The 20,064-nt window shown below is 46.2% G+C and overlaps 2 protein-coding genes across 6 annotated transcripts in view; both read right to left on the bottom strand.

The window, feature by feature from the left end:
- Positions 1-4,721: 4,721 nt before the first annotated feature.
- On the bottom strand, positions 4,722-7,114 carry tomm20a (translocase of outer mitochondrial membrane 20). Its single transcript, XM_079168438.1, has 6 exons — positions 6,937-7,114; positions 6,560-6,606; positions 6,390-6,471; positions 5,929-6,071; positions 5,543-5,613; positions 4,722-5,274 (listed from the first exon to the last, which is right to left on the bottom strand). The coding sequence occupies exons 1-5, from the start codon at positions 7,058-7,060 to the stop codon at positions 5,569-5,571; spliced, it is 441 nt and encodes a 146-aa protein (XP_079024564.1). The 5' UTR covers positions 7,061-7,114; the 3' UTR covers positions 4,722-5,274; positions 5,543-5,568.
- Positions 7,115-7,651: 537 nt separating this feature from the next.
- arid4b (AT-rich interaction domain 4B) overlaps positions 7,652-20,064 on the bottom strand; it is a 36,560-nt gene continuing 24,147 nt past the window's right edge. For 2 of the 5 annotated variants that reach the window (XM_079168738.1, XM_079168739.1), the window contains exons 11-23: positions 19,119-19,424; positions 18,217-18,311; positions 18,007-18,104; positions 17,505-17,703; positions 17,176-17,375; positions 13,841-14,023; positions 12,741-12,825; positions 12,445-12,652; positions 11,087-12,313; positions 10,821-10,931; positions 10,445-10,687; positions 10,057-10,203; positions 7,652-9,890 (exon numbers count right to left, since the gene is read on the bottom strand). In XM_079168738.1, the coding sequence (XP_079024864.1) occupies positions 9,739-9,890; positions 10,057-10,203; positions 10,445-10,687; positions 10,821-10,931; positions 11,087-12,313; positions 12,445-12,652; positions 12,741-12,825; positions 13,841-14,023; positions 17,176-17,375; positions 17,505-17,703; positions 18,007-18,104; positions 18,217-18,311; positions 19,119-19,424 (3,254 nt within the window). In that variant the 3' untranslated portion in view covers positions 7,652-9,738. The remainder of the gene's footprint in view (positions 9,891-10,056; positions 10,204-10,444; positions 10,688-10,820; positions 10,932-11,086; positions 12,314-12,444; positions 12,653-12,740; positions 12,826-13,840; positions 14,024-17,175; positions 17,376-17,504; positions 17,704-18,006; positions 18,105-18,216; positions 18,312-19,118; positions 19,425-20,064) is intronic. The other 3 variants (XM_079168741.1, XM_079168740.1, XM_079168742.1) reach the window with 3 other exon arrangements.

The following is a 20,064-nucleotide window of genomic DNA, read 5'->3' as shown; positions in this document are numbered from 1 at the left end:
GGCATAAAGACTAGAAACAGCGAGCCAGGCTCTGCCCAAAGGTAGTAAAGTTGGCCTACCAGCACCCGGCCGCTCAAGATTTGGGAACAGCAAACAGACACACACACGCACACAACCCCCATAAAAATTGGCATTTTAACACTTTGTTTACCTTGTTAATTTGGGAGCTTAAGTGTGTGTTCATAAAAAACACAAAGCAAATTCTAGAGGCGGATATGAACGCATACAGTCAATGGAAAGACACGATTAGACGCAAATTATCCTGAGGCGGCACAAATTGAAGCATCCGTGCAAGATGCAAATGTTTTAACTTGAGTGAAAAACTGAGCATGTAGGAATCTGCTTAATAAACAGAGAGACCAGTGGAGTATCGGTGCAGTCGGAGGTCGTGATCGAACGTCCTTCCAGTGAAATCTGCACAAAAGGATGCAAGGTGAAAACTTGCTTCGCTTTCTGTATGATGGTGGATTTTGCTACCTTCAAACAGAGCCAGGCTAGCGTTTGTTTTTTTTCCTGTTTCCAATCGTTATGCTAAGCTAAGCTAACTGACTGAGAAAGAACCATTTCAGTCTAAATCACTACGTGGAAACTAACCCCGAGATGAATCTGACTATTGTCTTGTCCTGCAAACTGGAGGACGCACGCTTTGCTCCATTTGACTCCCACCCGGCCTGTTGTTGAAATCACATTTCACATTACTCACATTTATTAACGTTGCCTTCTTAATGGAAGTCTGCTGCAGCAAACTATTTGTCTTGGTAACACTGAGAGCACTAAGCGGAAGTAGAGGATTGCTACATTCTTGCGGAGGGCCCCCACATTCCCCAGAGCACCACAGCAGGGTTGTTGTAGCTCGTACAGTTCTTCCTCCGCACACCCCCCCCCCCCCCCACCCCCCTCCACCCCAGCAGCCAGCTTCCTGTGCAGCAGCATGGCCGCTCAACCGTTCCCTTTCCCTGCGCCGAGCTCGGTCAAGCTCCAGCTCCCTGTACCCCGCAGCTCCAAATACATTATTTACACTCCCCTCCCTTCAGCTCAGCTCAAAAGAATCAGGGCAGAGGGAAATAACACCGCTGCTCAACCCTCCCCTCCCCTCCCTCCCCTCCACCAGCACCACCCCACCTGCTCGCTCTTTTCTCACTCTGCGGGATGAGAATACAGTGCAGGACTGGGGCTGCGACAATGGGAAACTGTGTGAGGGCCCCAGCCCTCCCATTAATCCCCTCTGACATGCCTCCCGAGGGCAGGGATTTGCTACAAGTCAATGCAGGAGACCTACAGTATGCAAAACAAGCCTGTCTGACTCTCTCATGATTTTCAAAGCCTCTGCACTGCCTGTGAGACAGGAAGGCAGATCAGAGAGAGAGAGAGAGAGGGAGGGAGGGGTGGGGGGAGAAATAACTGTGCACACAGTCTGCTTAGTTAACCCTTTCTTCACCCTCCTGCTCAGTGTACGTGTCACTTCCCTCTTCTAGTTTCACTCCTAGCCTAGATTGCAGCGATAACGCTGATGACAGATGACAGGATGAGAACCGAAGCTGTGCGAGATATGTTTTTTTTTTCTTCTCCTTCTTCTTCTTCTTCTCCCGCTCAGCCGTGCCGCCTTCATCCTCTTTGTTTCCCTTCATGACAAATTCAGCTCCAAGAGAGAGGCTTGTTACCAGACGGGGTGGGGGGGGGGGGGGGAATATGAAAAGCACACAACGTAAACAGGAATCCACACAGGTCACGTGACGCACTCACTGTTCTCGGGCAGAGTAGTGCTATTGAATTTCCGCCTAATCGTGAATCTCGTGATGAGGAGATAGGTGGAGGCTGTGGGTGGGGATGACATTAGAGGGTGTTGGTGTTGGTGGAGGAGGAGGAGGGGGGGGGGGGGGGGGTCGTCTGTCCACACCCTGCAGCTTACACTCACTGGGAATGTAAACAACAGAGCTGAATAGACAGGCTGGCTTTTACACACGGAGGAGGGAAGAAACCTGCATGGAGGAAGGGCAGCAGAGTTACTGCGGGGAGAGCAGCTGAGAAATGGAAAACAAACAAAAAAAAAACAGTTGACAGTAAGACATTGCCCAAAAGAGGGAGAGAAATCCGCCAGGATTTGTAGCCTGCTTTAGATTCACGTGATTGGCTCCACTGTTGCCCCCCCCCCCCATCCCCCCATCCCCCCATCCCTCATCCCATTCCACCCCTTCCCTTTTTTTTTTCCACCGGTCCTTTGAGATGGAAAAATGGGTCATTTGTGTGGAAGTTAATACTCTGAGCACGTACAGTGCTGCTTTATTTTAAGGACGTGCCTTGGAAATGTTTCTTCCTTCACCCCCCCCCCCCCTCCGCTGGTGAATGACAGAGAAGGTGCTGGGTAATTAATACGCCGTGTTGCTGCCGTGCACACAAGTGGCAGTGCGGAAGAGTTCGAGCAGCAGTCTTTATTGTAGACGCGTCTCATGTTGCTCACCGGTCTGCCCTCTTCTTCCATGACAACGTACAGTAGTAGGCTGCAGACTCTCACACCGCAGCCATGACATCAGGCCCAGACTCATGAGCATCGTGTGGGCTGCAGAACATGTTCCAAAACACACGTGGGCCTCTGTGGACGACCTCCATCTTAACAGTCAGTGATCAGCAGGCTATGGATGGCAAACACCTCCCCGGGAGGTTATGCTGCTCGGAGCCGGTGCAGCACAGCGTGCCGGTTCGCAGGGCTACGTGAAGATGCTATAGCAACCCCATACAACATAGTTATTTCTGTCCGCCTTTAAAACTCCCAAACACAGCTGCTCCTACATAACCGGACGTCTCCACACGGCCCAGATACCAGATCTGTGTACGGTATGGCTTTCGGTATTCAGAGCGAAGTAATCGAGCTTTTGACATTCAAGCTTTGCAAACTGGAATAACACAGCAAAAGGGTAATTACTGCTGTGGATCATTTTTGTTGACAGGATTTCCAGTAATGAGTTGTGGAGCTCAAGCGATTATAAAATTCCCAATACAACGTTTGACATACGATCGGAATCGGTGCAAACAGATTACAATGGCAGTCAGGCCGCTGTTTGCTCCCCTACGCCTTATCCTGGGATTTTAATGTTGCCGTCAATAACAGGTTATTTCCTGCGCCTGTAATGAAGGAACAGGCCGCATCTGTCATCGTGAGCACATTAGGAAAAAGGATTACAAACTGTTAAAAAAAAAGAAGGAAGAATCACCCCTCCCGAGCACATGGTCTCTGTGCTGCAGGCACCGCCATTGTTATTGCTGTCAACTGGAACTGTTTTGCTCTCAGCTCTCTCCCATTCAGTTGTCCTTCAGTGGCCGTCTGCACACACACACGCACACACACACACACACACACACACACACACACACACACACACACACACACACACACACAGACAGCCTGGAGCAACAGTTCCCCCTACCGCACAACAAGAGGGACTTTATTTATTTTTTTTTAAAATTGTTATTCCCCTGTCGGCTTCATCAGATATGAAGAGCTGACTCATAATCCATTCATGCAGACTCAAATAAGAGCACGGGTGCAATAAAATAATTACATTAAATTAAGAGAACAGCTCATTGATTACACAACAGGTCTACTCAGGATTAAGGCAGACTTTGTTTTAGATTGAACAAAAAAAAACCCTAAAGATTTGCTGTGTCATCCTGAACTCAAAAACACAACGTCATGGCTTCATGTCAGGCCGGTTTCACTTGATTTATTGTATGATGGCACGCTTCCACGGCAGACAGTATACCGGTCTGGTATCCTTCATCGACCCAGATGGACAGAGTGTGTGTGTGCAGTAGAAGCAGGCCAGTGGTGCATAAGGGAGGGGGGGGGGGGGGGGGACCACAGCTCCGGCTTGACCTCCAACACAGTCCGTTATTTTTCTCCTCCGCCTCCTCAAAGGACAGATTAACAACGAGTCACTTCTTCTGCACACGCACTCGGTGCCAGACGACTCTGCAGGCCTCTCGACGGGCTTCTCCTTTTCCACCAAAATGGCAAAAAAATAAGCACGAGTGCTGAAGGAAAGGCTGCAGAGTGAGTGCATGAGTTCATGGAAAATGGAACACCGTCTACTATTTAGTCTTAACTCGACATTTCTGGGCCGCCGTTCAAGTTTCATTCCTGATGTAGAGAAACCATTTTCGCCCTGCTCTTGTTTCCTGGCAACCTCCAGGCCCGCGCTGCTCTCCGGCCAGAGCCTTTTGGAAAACAGCAGCAGACAGGGATAAAAATAATTACGGGTCCATTTCTCTTCCAGGAGACACTTTAAACCAGACCCACTCCCTTCCCCAACGACCTGCTCCACTTTCGCTCCCCTGCACGCACAATAAAGCCATTCACAATAAAGACACGGCGGCTCATGTGTTGGACACAGAAATACTGTACTGCCAAAATGGCAAGGCAACCGTGTTCCTGCAGCGTCTGCATATTATTAACGGTGAAGGGTTCATTAACACGTCGGCTGTCAACACTTATATGTAACGTACCTTCCTCCGTGTTTTCTTTTGTCCTGTGGTATTTTTATTGAATCTTGAGGAATATTTGTCCTCGCCTTCTGCACATAATTTCTATTCATCAAAATTAATCTCCAGCCTCCCGGACACATAATAACTGCCCCTACGCCACATTTCCAAACTGTAACGGCTTTACATTTTCCTGTGCATTGCTACTGCCATCTACTGGTGAGTGAAAACACAGAAACTAAAAGCGTGTTTTCATGTTTTATTGTAGGATTTTACACACACAAATATTTCCAGATATGATAGACTGGAATATAAAAACAATATTTTACTCGCATTGGAAAAAACAAATTTGAAAACTTGACAATAGGCCACAAACAGATGTCACACTTCATGTTTAAACTGTGCAGCAATATGTAACAAATCAATTACATAAAAATGTTTTAATATTAAATACATATCAGCCCCCCCCCCCCCAAATAAAGCACAACATTCCATTTGACAAAAATTAATAGAACAAACCGATGGGAATATGATTAGAAAGATGGAATGGTTAACATCTCCCAGAAACGTTTATTTAACCTCAGAGTGCGATGATCGAGGGAATCATTGTCCCCTAATGTCCAACGGTTGAGCTCTGTCATGTCCTCATGCAGACAGATACTGCAGGCACAACCAGACAGTGCAAAAAATATCAGTGTCGGAAATGATCAAGGCGGTCCGAGTAGCAGTTTCCCATCTTACTCGCGATTGCACACAGTCGTTCCACGTCATCTTCTGTTAAAGACAGCCGACGATTCTCTGAAATACAGAAAACAATATATTTCAGAGGTTATGCCAAACGTGTATTGAAGCACAAACTACAGAACAGCTTAACTTGAGGAGAACGTTAGTATTTCTGTCTTAGAGGTGAAATAGCCAAGAGCTACTGACACATGGCTCTCAGCTTTGGATAATTCTAAGGTTGATCTTGCACCCTTTCTTGTCCCAGAGACCACAAAAAGCAACCGGGGGGTTTATTAAGGATGCTCACACAGAAATGTAAATGGCGGATGCAGGAAATCCTCACCGTTCAGAGTTCCATCTCACACACACTCATTCGACGTCGTCTTCTGTTAATGGCTGAGAGCCGACGATTCGCTGAAAAACAGAAAACATTATGCTTAAAACGGTACGTGGAGGCACAAATTATAGAATAGCTAAACTTGATCTTTCTTAAATCACACTGGAAATCAACAACCAGCTGTTTTTAACGATAGTATTTCTGTCTTAGAGGTGAAATAGCCAAGAGCTACTGACACATGGCTCTCAGCTTTGGATAATTCTAAGGTTGATCTTGCACCCTTTCTTGTCCCAGAGACCACAAATGGCAACCAGGGGGTTTATAAAGAATGCTGTGCAAAATAAAAAAAACTACACACTTAGATTTTAATGGGGGATGTAGGAAACTCTCACCTGGCTGATGGAGGGCAGTTTGGTGAGCAGCATTTGGAAGACTGGAGGCGGCAGCGTCTGCTGGAGCACCTGAAGAAGCTGCTGAGGTTGACCGCAGACCGCAATGGCGTTGGTCAGGTGGTCCACACCTTTCTCAAAGTCACCTGGAATGAGGGTTGGGAAAAGTTTAGAAAACAATCAAGGAATGAGAAGTGAGTCAGGAAACTATAAAAAGGAGGTGCGGGTTAGTCATAGATGGTTAAAGTGTTTAAGACTTTGTACGAGTGTGTATTTGAGTGAAAGATCGAGAGTGCCTGGAGACATGAAGTGCAGCACAGGCTGTGTCCCTGAATGATTCACATGTGTATGTATTATTTGCTGCAGTGATCTCTAAAGCTCTTTGAAGCGTCTTCTAAGTGTGCATCATGCACATACGCGAACATATTTTATGCATGAGTAAACTGAGCAGACACGTGACTAACCTGTTGCCAGGAGCTCCTCGCCCAGCTGGATTTCCTCCAAAAAGAATTTCTGAACAGCTTCCGCGTCCTTCAAGTCAGGTAGCTTCAAAGTCAAACAAACAAAAAAAGTGTCAGAAATGCACATTTAGGCCCCAGTGAGCCGCCAAAATCTGAAATAGATTTTGTCCTACCCTTGCCACTCCAGAACTTTCACTAGAAACGTTTTGCTTTCTTCTACCTGCGAAACAAAAGCGGCTTTAGACTGTGCTGGTGCGTTTGGTTTGCTGCGGTAACGTTACATGTCGAGAAACACGTGGTCTCAAGTTAAACTGTTAGCCACCGCATGTTTCTTGCGTAAGATATCTATCCTGGGACCTAGCCGAGTACAATTAAATCACCGCTCGTGTTAACTCTTTCTACGCTGTAATTAATTCCCCAAAACAACAAAGCTTTCTCTGTTAATACTTCTGTGTCCTCGTGGCTTTTTTTGCCGCATGGGAGCTAAAGTGCTAAGTAGCCCATTAAGCTAACGCTAACTTAGTCTGCTCCCTCCAGCTCAAATACTTACGTTCGCGTAGCTTGTCCTTGAAGAGAGGGTCGCTCCGTCGCTTTCTGTCAAAATAAATACAGTATGCGAGGAAAAGGGCTCCACACGCCCCGACAACTACCGCACTCGTCTGTCCGCTCATCATATCTGAAGCTACTGATGAGCGAGGCACGCGGCACACTAACTGGTTAGCAGCTAGCACGATGCTAAGGAAGTGCGGACCGGAAGTACGTACATCGTGACGCATTAATGATGTCTCGTAGTTCAGTTTTAGCTTTATGGCCCCTAAATAACGTATTCTTTAAGAAAAACATGATGTAAATACCAAAGTGTAAAATGCTCTGTTGCAAGTACACAATAACTACCGTGATGCACTTTAAGTAGCAAAAGCAACATTTGTTATAATGTTGAACGCTTTCATGTTGAAGCAGCATTTTAATGTTAAATTTAACCACTTTTAAATATAAATGTAACTTTGTATGTACTGTTGGCTAGGTAATCTTCGATGCATCATATTTTGTAAGCTTATCATGTTTTAAATGTAGTAATGTAGTAACAATAGCAAAATAACACTTACAGTAGTTAAATGCATGTAGTGGGGTAAAAAGTGAAAAATGTTCACTCCGAAATTAAGTAAAGGTAAAATAAACTAGAAATGAAGTAAAGTTGCACTACCTCAAAGTTGTACTTTACAAATAAGGTACTTTCCACCACTGAAGCCCAGAGACACACTGAATACTTCACAAACTATGGCATTTATTTCAAACAGAGGCTTCTGCTTAGCTTACATTTTTACAATAAATTACACAATGATCATCTTCAGATGAGCCTAATAAATACTATTGAGCATTTTTCAACAAGCTTCATTACTTTCTCTTAATCTATAATCCAGACTATTTTCCATATACAGGTTCATACAGACCATGTACAGGTCGGAAAATAGTTCAGCCGCGTCCAAAACCACCATTCTTCTCCTACAAGCACAAGCTATAGAAAAATAAAACAATACAAACTAAAGAAAAACATGACGTTAAAAAAAAAGGGAAGAAAAAAAAAATAAAGTATTCAAACTTATGAAAAGAGGCAGAACAAAACAACATAAATGAACTCAAATAAATCTGTTCCTAGAAGAGAACAATGAGGACAAAGGGGAGAACACATGCTGTAACCCTCAGTATTTACACTTAAGCTGCAGTTAAAACCGTAAAACTGTCTGTACAGAAAGGTACATGTTATTAACAGTGCAAGATATTAAATAGCTTGACTCAAAACACTTCTCAATATACAAATGTATAACAAAAGCATACAATTACATACAGGTGCCAAACAAAATGTAACGTCAGGTTATCGTACAGTAGGGGGTCTATACAAAGGAAACACTGGAGATGTCTTCAGAAATGTATACACATACGTCACTTTATGATATAAATGTACATTTACAATATCTTTAACCTTAATCTTGTCATAGTACAGGAAACAGAACCAAACCTTTTTTGTAGGGATGAGTGAGAGAGAAACCTTTTTTGATCATGAGTACAACTAGAAAGATGCCAAAAGAGAATGCGTTGCTTTATTTAACGAAGCAAAAATACACTTGATTCAATACCTTCATGTGTGTTTAAAACACTGCAAAATGTGGGATTCAGCTTCATTCATGTGTTGCGCAGTACCGAGTACACGCTGTGAATACCTCCTATGGCTGCCTTCACGTTAACTTGATCCAGAGAGTGAAGACAGCGGGACAGGAGGGGATTAAATGGCTGATGGAAACATAATCAAATAAAGCAGATGGGTTTTTAAAAAGGCTGAAGAACTGGAGTAATGTGACCATTGGATTCACCACCTCCATCATTGCACATTTTATACTGCCAAACTTTAACAGCTGCACCCAACCTGGATGAGAATTCAGTAGTAGATTACAGGTGATCCAGTATACGTCACAATTATACTTTTTAAATATCACCTTGCGCTGATTAAAACCATCGTTATCCGTCAGACGCAGCCCTTAACTGCCCGCTCACTCACAGGGCATTCTTCAGTCTTTTGTAAAGGGACACGATATTCCGGCTGACCCTCCTGATTTGAGAAGAGGATCAGGGGGAAAAAGAAAGTGTGTCCCTTTCTCAAAGTGCCCCATGGAGAAGAAGAAGAAGGCACTACAGTATCATTCCACATTCATCCACTGAGGCCGTCAGTGGACCTATGATGGTCTGAAACCCAATCCGCCAACACCTACATGACTCAATGCAAAACATGTGCAGCACCACATGCCTGTACGCGAGAAGAGCATCGTCAACCACATGAAGGCCTTTTTTTTGAACGATGGTGGACAGAGAAAACGCGGCCAAGTTACATTTCGTACGCTCTTAATGCCAATGTGGCCGTGCTCCTCTGGGTTCAACATGGCAAGCACAGGCTGTACCTCGATAAGCTATGAGCACAGAGGGGTCTTCACTGGAAATCATCCCTTACCAATAACAACTTTATCAAATGGAAACGGTTATTGCTTGCAAAAAAAACCAATTCTTATAAATGTTCAATTAAGCGGAGCGTAAAAGACAATTTTGTATTTTTTGTTTGGACAAATGTTTTCCCCCCTACACAATCTTCATAAAAGTGCACTTAAGTGCCATTAGCTTGCCAAGGAAACAATTGTCAATAGAAAATAGTGCTTGTTTCTTGTTTGTCTCTGGTCTGGTTTTTGGGCCCCAGTAGTTACAGTATGTAGGTTGACTTGTCCGTCCTGGTGGATGGGAATGGGGGCAGTGACCCCGGGGTGCTGGTTAAGTGCTTAGTGCGGTGGCTTTTCGCTGGCTCGTCCTGTCACCTGCACTCCACGGATACCCCAGAGTTCTGAGAAGAGGAGGATGAGGATGACACCGGCGGGTCAGCCAGGGTCAGCATGACTGCCGCAGTCAGTGAGCTGGAGGACGGGGACGAGGACGAGGAGGATGAAGAGGAAGCAGCCACCGTGCCTTCAGAACAAACGGAAAGAGGACTTGGTCATCGTCAGCTTAGAGACACGTATGGTTTTAATGGTGCAACCAGATCTTTACACACAGGCTTAAGAATTTAAAAAACAGCTGAGAGCAACACAGGCCTGGTAATCAGCGATGTTGAGGTCACAAAGAGTTGACTCACTTTCCCGTTCCTTCTTCTTCATGCGTTTTCGCCGCCTGTCGATGGAGGCCACCTCAGACTTGAGGGAGAGGTAGTGGTTCCTGATGTCCTGCAGCTTCTCCTGAAGAAACGAAATTCTCTCCAGACTGCTCATCTTTTCCAGGTCAGCTAAGTGGAGCGAAAACAATGCATTTTAGGATTACAGGATTAATAGAGCAGAGACATGAACGCATATACATCTCAGCTTTAATGAATAGGATGAAAAATAGTTGCTAAATTAAAGAATAAGTTCATCCAAATCCCCCCCCCCCCCCCAAAATGCACTTTTTAAATATTGTTGATGTTAACACCTAAATAGCCTGACATAACAAATTACCATACAAAAACAGCTTAATTGTGCTCCACTTACACATCTGGAAGCTCCACTTGTACACGCGTGACGATCTTCCATGGTGGTCTCGGTGCTGGGTGTGGTCGGCGTCACTCTGCTTGTGGTACTTATGGCTCGAAGGGGGAGATCGTACGTGACACTTGGGCGAAGTGGCGGCCTTCACGTCTGGTGCGTTGTTCTTCGAGGCGGTTGATTTGGCAGTGCCCTCAACAACAGACTGGTCCTCGCTGTCACTGCTGTTGGCTGGAGGAGAGAAGACAGCTGAAGTGAAGAAAAGAGAAAAACGGGAAATGATCAGGCAACGAGCAAATATGAAATGGAAAATTCCACAGCTGATAAAAGTGCTGCTGGCTTTTGAAATAAGAAGGCTAGCAGGGCGACAGCAATGCCTTACCTGTTTTCCTATTCTTTTTGGGAGGCACACCTAGGCTCTTGCGGTTTGGCTTGTGTTTCTTTGAGGGTCCACCTGTCTGTGGTTCCTTCTGTCGCTTCTGACTCACAGAGGCTACAAGGAAAATGCAAGAAGACGGTGAGGATGCAGGCGGACTGTGAAATGAGTTGTCAGCGGGTGTTTATTCAGTATTCCATCATAAAGAAAAACAATGACTTCTGTCAAGGAAAAAACAACAAAGAGCGGAGTAAATTGGCTATTACTTGTACCTTTGGACTTCAGCTCGCTCTCCTGTTGGCTGCTGCTGCTCAGCTCTAGACTGCAGCTGCTGCTGCAGGAGAGGCTGACGTCGAACACCTTCGAGGGGGAACCCGCCCCCTCATCCTGAGGGAGGTCCTGCAGCTCCCCGCCCAGACTCTCCACCTCCACTGTGCTACTGTCCGTCTCACTGCGCCCACCTGCCACTTCCTCCTGCGTGGGTCCCGGGAGAAGAGCGTCAGGAACCGGCTCTGAAGGCAAGGCGGGCGCTACGGACGGTGGGGGGGAGGAAGGCTGTGCCGGGCCGGAGTCCTCCGCGACACTGCCCCCCCCTGAGGGCGACTCGGGCGTTGTCGGCGGCGTGTTGAGTACAGAGTTGCTGCCGCTGCTCGGAAACTCCTGCAGCTTGTCGTTCTCCATCTGCTCCTCCGAGGCTTCGTCCTCGGGTCCGGCATCCTGTTCGACGCTCGGCTCCTCCAGACACGGGGGCACAGGTGGAGGGGGAGAATTGGCGGCCTCTGTGTCCGAGTCGGAGAACAGTTCTTTGAGAGTCTGCTTCGGCCACTGGGCCTGGATGCTGGACCACACATCCTTTTGGCCTTTAGAGCGGACAGCAGGCCTTTCCTCTGCGTTCCCGGACATTTTGGCCCTCTTTTCAGGGATCTCCCAGAACCCAGCTTGTCTGCCACCTTTGGTCTTCTCCTTCATCCCGTTGTACTTCTTGGAAGGCGAACCTTTGGGTTTTGGCCGGCTTCGCTCACTTTCCTCAGCTTGGGACTCGGCCAGCGCTGCGCCCTCATCGTCTGAGCTGCTGCTGGACGAGGCCCCCCTCTCCTCCCCGGGACCAGCAGTTCTCTCCTCCAGTTTCCTGGGAGAGGCTCCAGGCAACCAGTCGGCACTCCTGGTGCTCCGGGTCTTAGCTTTAGATTGGCCTTTCGGGGTCCTCTCTGCTGCACCGTCAGATTTTCTCTTCCTGTTGCTCTGCTCTCCCTCCAACTCCGACTGGCTTCGGCGCTTCCCGACATCTGCGCTCTCTGAACCGACCGAGTCCTGGTTCTTTCCTGAGACCGGAGGGGGTTTGGATGCTTCAGGAGGGGTCCCGCTCTCCAAGCACTCCGATGTTTGCGGGGTCTCCGGTGGGGCCTTTCTGGGGCTGCCTCTGCAACCGGGGCGATCCTCCTCATTACGCTCTCCCTCCTCATCATCGTGCTCGCTCTCGTCTGTGGACATCTCCGAGGCTGAGGTAAACGAGAAAGAATTTCCGTTAGTTTCAGCAGGATATCAACAGCATAATTAAAACCACTTCAGAGTGACACAGTCCTAAGCTGCTGTAAGTGCATTAGGACTACAGGCTAATGAGTGTTGCTACCTTGCAGGCCATTGAGGATAGAAGTAATTTCTATAGACTTGACTGGAGACTGCTGAGTCCCTTTGTCCTCACCCTCGTCCATCTTGGAAAAGACATCCTGACTCAGGCCACATTTGGAGCGCGGGAGGCGGTGAGCGTGGGGCGAAGGGCCGAGGACGTCTCTCTCATTGAGCCTCTCCAACCGGTCCCGCTCCCTCTCGGCTTTGTTCTGTCAGGATTTAACACAGTCAGTGATTCTGCTCGTGACATCAAAACCGGACTTAAGGTTGAAAAGTGATCGCTCTCCAGTCTCGTACCTTTATCTTTTTGCGGTGCTTTATTTTTGGTACATTCTTATTGGCTGGGCGCACAATCTTGTCTGCTTTGATCCATTCATCATATCTAAAATCGAGTGCAAAGACAAAGAGAGAGTTTCATCATTCAGATCTTTGAGAGGAGCCGAAAGAATCCTCCTCTCACACCACACAGACCAAACAGACTCTACTGTCTGACCCCAAACATGTTGCTGTGACACAATAAGCCTCGACAGCAAAAGGAAGAAACCCCATGGTGTTTAGTGGAAAAAGACAAACCTTTACGATGAAGAAAGAAACAATATTAACACCGACCACCACACAAATCATATTCAACAAAGTTCCAACAGTACCAAGGTTGCTACTTGGGTTGTATGAGGAAAATGAAAAGTTTCACGACATCGCACACGACAGACACAATGCAGAGAACATCCCACTGTCTTTTATAGAGTGCTAGAGGACCACACAACAACATTGAGACAATGAAATGCTAGTTGCACTAGTTAACCTCTGTGTCATGGTACCCTAACACTCTACTTAACACTGCATTAACCCTGACCCGCTGGGGAGGGGGGGGGAGAGGGTTGAGAGGTAGAGGTGAGTGTAGCAGCACTTTGGTTGGCCTTTCAGAGATCCAAAGGGGAGCTCACATTAAAAATCTTATCATCTTGTAGGATCTAAAAAAAAAATAATTGTTTAACCAAAGCCACTGGTTGGCTATGCCCAGAGTCAAATTGGTTCAAATTTAGCCTGTCTGTGGATTTAGTTGAGAGACAGACAGCCGGGGGACAGACAGACAGGGGATTCAGTCAAAACTGAGTGAGGGAAGCTGAGGAGTGATCCACATCGACCCGACACTCAATTCTGTTTCTGCCACTAGAGGGCCCAGTGTTCTCCATGATCAGAGTACTGACCATGGGACTGGATCAAGTGAAGCAGAATTGCGAGGAAGGGATGTATCTGTTATTACTGAGGGGATACCCATGTAGCGGTGATCCCTTTGCGCTGAATTGAAAGTTAAAAGATGTATTTTTTTTTGCTTTTTTCTTTTTTTTTAGGGTGAATATAGACGTTAGGTGATTTCTCCCCAGGTCCTGTCTTACCTGACGTTCCAGCCACAGTAGTGCACCAGGTAGAGCACCTCTCCCCCCTCCACGTCTGCCTCTTTCACAGTGGCCTCGTACGTCTTCAGATTGCGGGCTCGCCCATACCTCACCTGCACCTTCATCCCCGGGGGGTAACACTCAAACTCCTCCCCTTCCTCCCCCTCCTGACTGCTGTCATCCCTGCAAGAAAAACAGTTCAGCACTTCCTGGCCCTAGGCTGCCCCAATGAGCACCACAGAACCCCGCCCACAGCCGCCCGCCCAAACTCTGCTACCTGCTGCTAGGAAGCCTGTGTTCTAGTCTATTTGCTCCACCCTCGCCTTCCCTGTCCCGTTACAACACTAGGAACTCTCCTATACAGAAACATAAACTTCCCATTTCTGTCCTTCCTTAACTCTAGTCCAGTGTAACCTACAGCAAACTGCAGTATAAACAACTGTTCATTTACAGTATGCCAGTCAAAAAACAGTACATGGGAGTGTACAGTGAATAAAACATCATTCTTTCATGGCTAAAATCAAATCGTCTTGCATGGGAAATAACACTACTGTAAGGCTATCTAACCCTATGTCCACACACAGCAACATACTTGGGATTCTCACTCACACTGACACACACACACGCTGTAAGAAACAAAGCAGCCACAAGGAGGAGCTAGTGGGAGACAGTCAGGAGATGTCGAAGCTGGAGGGTATACGGGCGGTGCAGGAATGCCAGTAAGTGGTTTAGGGCGCAGGGGCCACAGGGGCAGGTTAGCACAGCAAAGCACAACTTGGCAGGCAGCGCAGCAACTTAAAGCAAGACCACAGCGCTGAGAGGAAGCACGGCTACCAGATCCAATTTGGTCTGCCGCCACAAAACAACGGCGACGACACAGTACTCCACACAATCCCTCTCATACCGAACTGCTCGGAGCGATGTGCCTTCTGCTGGCAGCTAATTTACACAAACACACCACAATGAAGAGAGATGCACTTCTTTGTGCAGCAGTCCAAGTGTGACAGCCGAAGACGCCGCCGCCGCCGCAGCCGCCGACTGGGGGACACGCTTCGACTTCAAAATGCCAAATGATTTGAAAAAAAACACGCCGCACATAAATCAATTCCACAGACCTTTTCCACCTCATCAGTGATAAATATGGTCACGGAAAAAAAAAAAAAACAAGTACAGGTACGGTGTCAAACACTGAGATACAACACATTAAGAGATGCAACAATTGGTCGAATAATCAGTTAGTCAAGCCAAAGAGAATAACTAGCAAGTATTTTGAAAATTGATTTATCGTTCATGTGATTTTTCAAGAAAAATGCCAAACATTTGTTGGTTCCAGGTGCTCAAATGTGAACATGTGCTGTTTCTTCTTGGTCTTAGATGATAGTTAATTGAATATTTTGGGGGTTTGCACTGTTGGTTGAACAAAACAAGACATGTTGTGACTCTAGGAGCTTGTGGTGGGCATTTGTCACTGTTTATGATATTTTATAGACCAAACGATTAATCAAAAAACTGCCAGAAAAGTAATAAATAATCAAAATAATCATTAGCTGCAGCCCGTGACAAATGATATTATCCAAAAGCATCCCTTTGCTTCAGGACTTGCAATTTCCTCAAACCTGCGGAGTTCAACTTCAGTCAATGTGCAAGATAGTATGCACTCCAACATCAGCAAAGAAAGCCTGGAGCACACGTTTCAATAGAGCAGTTGATTAGGCTTCATCAAGGGAAAAAAAGGAAAATAGCACTTAGGCAGTTACTTAACAATCACTGTTGAGTTTCCTTCTGTTTAATCACTTGCTCTCCCCCCCCCCCCCCCCCCAAATGTCCCATTTAGGCTCATTGTAAACCAGCCACACTACTACTACTACTACACATGGTCGGTGCTGCTGGAATGAAAATGTGCTCCACACACACGCACGCACGCACACACACGCACACACACACACGCACGCACGCACACACGCACGCACACACACACGCACACACACACGCACACACGCACACACACACACTGCACGTCCAGATTACAGGCTGTAAACAGTGAACAGGTCTGATATCATCAGGAAAGATGAGATAAGCCTGCAGGTTGTCTGCTGTGTGAATCTGTAAACCCTCACGCTGCCACGTAATCTGCAAGGACCACTGATCCGGACAGAGCTAAAGGATCAGGGACCATCTCGAACCGTCAGAAAATCCACATGTGATGGCAATCAGCACGATCGTACTGTCGCGAGCCCACGGCTGATTAGAACTACAGAGAGGGGGATAAGAAGTTGTGCAATCCCTTTGACCAGACACAGAAAAACCTGTTGTTTCTAGCCCAAACAACCCTAACACACGAGTCAAGGGTGGGTGGTGGAAGGTGAACAAAACAGGAGAGTGTGATCTAGAATGCTCTGGACAGCAAACAATAGCTGACTGAGACCAAACCGTACAACTTCCCAGAACTATTTGTCATTTTTCAACGCTGAAGTCACTTTTTCCTCTCAAAAGGTTACTGCCTCTGAAAGCACTCTATTGCATCTAGTGTGCTAATGCATCAGTGACAACACTCACACACATGGAACATTTAATAAAGCTGAACATCGAAAAGCCAAAAAAGAATGAGAGAAAAGATAGAGAGAGAGAGATGAGGAAACGGTAGAAATCGAGAAGAGCGCAGCCATGTTGTGTGCACTGAGAGGCTGGCTGCTGTCAAACAATCCCAGAGAGAGAGCGAGAGAGAGACAGAGACAGAGAGAGACAGAGAGAGAGAGAGACAGACAGACAGAGAGACAGAGAGAGACAGAGAGACAGAGAGAGAGAAAGAAGGTGAGAGCGAGAGAGAGAGTGAGAGAGCACAGCATGACATGCCAGGTGAAACGTAGCAGTCTGGCTTTGGTGCTCTAAGATGTCTCTGCCAGCTGATGCCGACTAAGCCACGAGAAATAATAATAGCACAGAGGGCAGTGGGTGAGAGATTAGAGAGAAAGAGAAAGAGAAAGAGAGAGAGAGAGAGAGAGAGAGAGAGAGAGCGTGAGAGAGAGTGAGAGAGGGGAGAGCTTTCCTCTCTCTGGTTAGCAGGTAGAGGTGGATTGTGGGTATACTGGGTATTAGTGTCATTAAGGTCAGAAAGGTCGCTGCTCCTCATCTGCTAATGGTCTTTTAGATTTCTACTGCCACCAAGGAAAGTGAATGCCTCAGGTCCTTTAGTCTGGTGAAACTTTTAGGTGTTTAAGGTCCGATTGAATATTAACACAGTTCCACCATGCAGGGGCCCTGCACGGAGCTTGTGTTTGTGCCATGAGGATATTTTTACCACCCTGGTGGAGGGACCATCCTTTCAGACCACCTACCCAGAGTTGTCTTTGCTCTCCTGCTCCTCGTCGCACTCCTCCTTCACGCTCTCGGCTCCGAGGCGAGACGTCGACGAGCCCTCGTCTGCGTCCCCATTGGGGGGGCCGTCCTCCTCGTCGTTGTCCTTCCCGCTGTCATTTCCCTCCGTTTGTGATGGTTCAGGCTCCGTTTTGCTTCTTGCCAAGTCAGGCTTCTCGTCCTTCGAGAGAGGGATAAGTTCATTATAATTATTATAATCAACAAGGGAGGCCTGGAGGGTAATTAATCCAACATGCAGTTTGGATAAATATCAAACAAAAAGGACAAAGATATATTTAGGAGAATGCACCTTGCAGACTATGGACTGTGTGCCACAAGGGTCTCCATCCACCTGGGCTTTCTGCTCCTCCGAGCCGGAGGAGGTGACAGGTGCTCCTCCTGCCTCCCCCTCAGACTTCACCTCCCCCTTGGGAGCCTGCTTCAAAGGGAGGTCCATCCTGAAGGTGATGGCGGTGGAGGTGCAGTATTCCTCAAATCCATTGAGGTACCTGGGTGATAAAACATTACTCGTCAACACATCCTGAAAAGTCTTATTTCTCTGCTCCTCCTCTTACATCACGCACTACGAAAACCTAATCTTGCAAAATATAAAAGTTGAGTTTACTCTTGGGGGGGTTGGAAAAAGGAGGCTGTGAAAGTAGGACAAAAGACATCCAGATGAACATTAAAAGAGTGGAACAGACTACAAACTGCTTGTCTTGGTAGAAAAACAACTACTAAAGAAACAAAAGCTGCATCTGCCCAACAAGGTAAAAGCTCCGAGCAGCTGAGGAGGCAGTGCCTGTACGTACTTGCGGTAAGCACACTTGACATTGTAGCCAGCGGCTGAGTTGAGCACAGGGATTCCCAGGTCCTGATAGACTTGCTTCCAAACGGAGCCGCTCTCAATCTGCTCAAACACGGGACAACAAGGGACGACAGATCCAGAGTCAGTCAACGTCGCGCGAGGCCAGTGTGACCGAAAGTCACGCGACATTGCGGGCTGTCGAGGTGGCACTCACCTTCTCAAAGCCTCCCAGCTTGTGCACCAGCCTGTAGAGCTTGAACAGGTTCAGGTTCCTGTAGCCCAGAACAGGCCGTTTGTTGATGGGAGTTCCTGAGGAAGAGGAACACGTCACGGTTGAGATGGTAGACAGGAAGTTACAGTTTAAGTAAAAGATGGCTGGTTAACCTCAGTCTGCATCACAATGCATTTATAAAGCAGTGTTTAGATGCTTTACTTAAAAAGAAACGTAGCAATACTGCAAAATAAAAATACTCCCTGTATGTATGTATGTATGTATGTATCATTTTACATACTTTTGAGCTGTTAAATGACTTTTTATTTTCTTTCTTTAATAACTTTAATAACAGTACATCATACTTTATAAGCTGATCATATGTTTTTGTGTAAAATCTTGACCTGATAGGCGCTAAAGCTGTCAAATAAATGTAGTTGAGCAACTATTGCCCTCTGAGTAGAAAATGGAAACATCCAAGTAAAGTACCTCAAATTTGTACTCAAGTACAGTACTTGTATTTAGAAACATCCCGTCACTGGTTTTCAGATCATTTTAAGGAGATCTTGAATCAAGGTGGCGCTGATGACGGCTGCCGTGTCTCGAGCTCCTCTTAGATTCTCATTTTGCTTTCATTTGCATGATTTTCTTTTTCTATGTACATATTTAATGAGCATTGCTGAAGGGGGCCTACAGAGATATGATAATAAAGAACTTGAATCTTGAAAGAGATATTTATTGTTGTAAAAAGATAATCAAAGTTTCAGCTAACTTTGAGCTCTCCCTTGACCTTAAAGTGGGAAGACTTTGTCACAACTGGTACTCGAGTCTAAAGCTGCCCCTTGAACCTTAAAAACAAAATGTTTGTTTTAAGGAAACCCTGAAAACATCGATTGTATCTTCACCTCTGTCTTCCATGAACTTGTAGAGCTGCTGCAGAAAGTTCTCCCGCTCCTCTGGGAACGGCTCCACTTCCTCCTGCAGACAGGAAACGAGACAGTTTGAGGTTTTTTCTTTTTTTTTCTTTTGTGGGGATAAGAGAATGTGAAGGGTTCCTTTTTTTACCTCCTCTTCGCCACTGGCATCTTCTTCCTGCCCTTCCTCTTCCTCCTCGTCCTCGTCCTCGCTGCTTGAACTTTCTTCTTTCACTTCCGTCTTCCAGGTGCTCGGCACGACAAACTGCTGCAGGAACTCCAAGGCTGCATCCAGTGCTGTCAAACACACACAGTGGTATCACATTAACACGATTTACACGATTATAACCCATCTAACGAGTATATCATGTCATGCTAAATGAACAGGGATAAGAAATGAACAAATGTTTCTATCAGATCGCTCTTTAAATCTTGTAGATTAAATAAAAACAACAATTCTTAAACTGGTATCAATGGAGTCAATAGAAACAAGGCAAATAATCTAAATTCAAACTGATCCTTCTTTAACCTCATAACATCTGTCACTTGGTGTTTGGAGCGTATGAGGATGTGTGACTCCCTTAGTGTACGGCAAATGGAGAGAAAACAGTTATTTGACTGCAGCGAAAACGCCAACAAATATGGATTGAAATAATATTTTGATAGTTGTGACTTTGGGATATGATTACATCTAACCTTTTTCAATAAATTTAGACTTCTCAACGCTCTGGGGTTATTGGAAATGTTCGGATGACACGAGTCAGACACAATCCTACGCAGCCACCACTGGAATGTCATTATACAAAAAGTATAAATATTAACAATATTGTCGTAGCCTGATCTTTATCTGCAACTGTGCAGAAACACCGTGTTTGAACAGAACGAATAGACAAAAAGAAGCTGCGCAGCATCAAATGTTGATTTAGAATCTGAATGT

Source organism: Pholis gunnellus (assembly GCF_910591455.1).
Source record: "Pholis gunnellus genome assembly, chromosome: 11".
NCBI lineage: Eukaryota > Metazoa > Chordata > Actinopteri > Perciformes > Pholidae > Pholis > Pholis gunnellus.
This window is presented reverse-complemented; position numbering and strand designations above follow the sequence as displayed.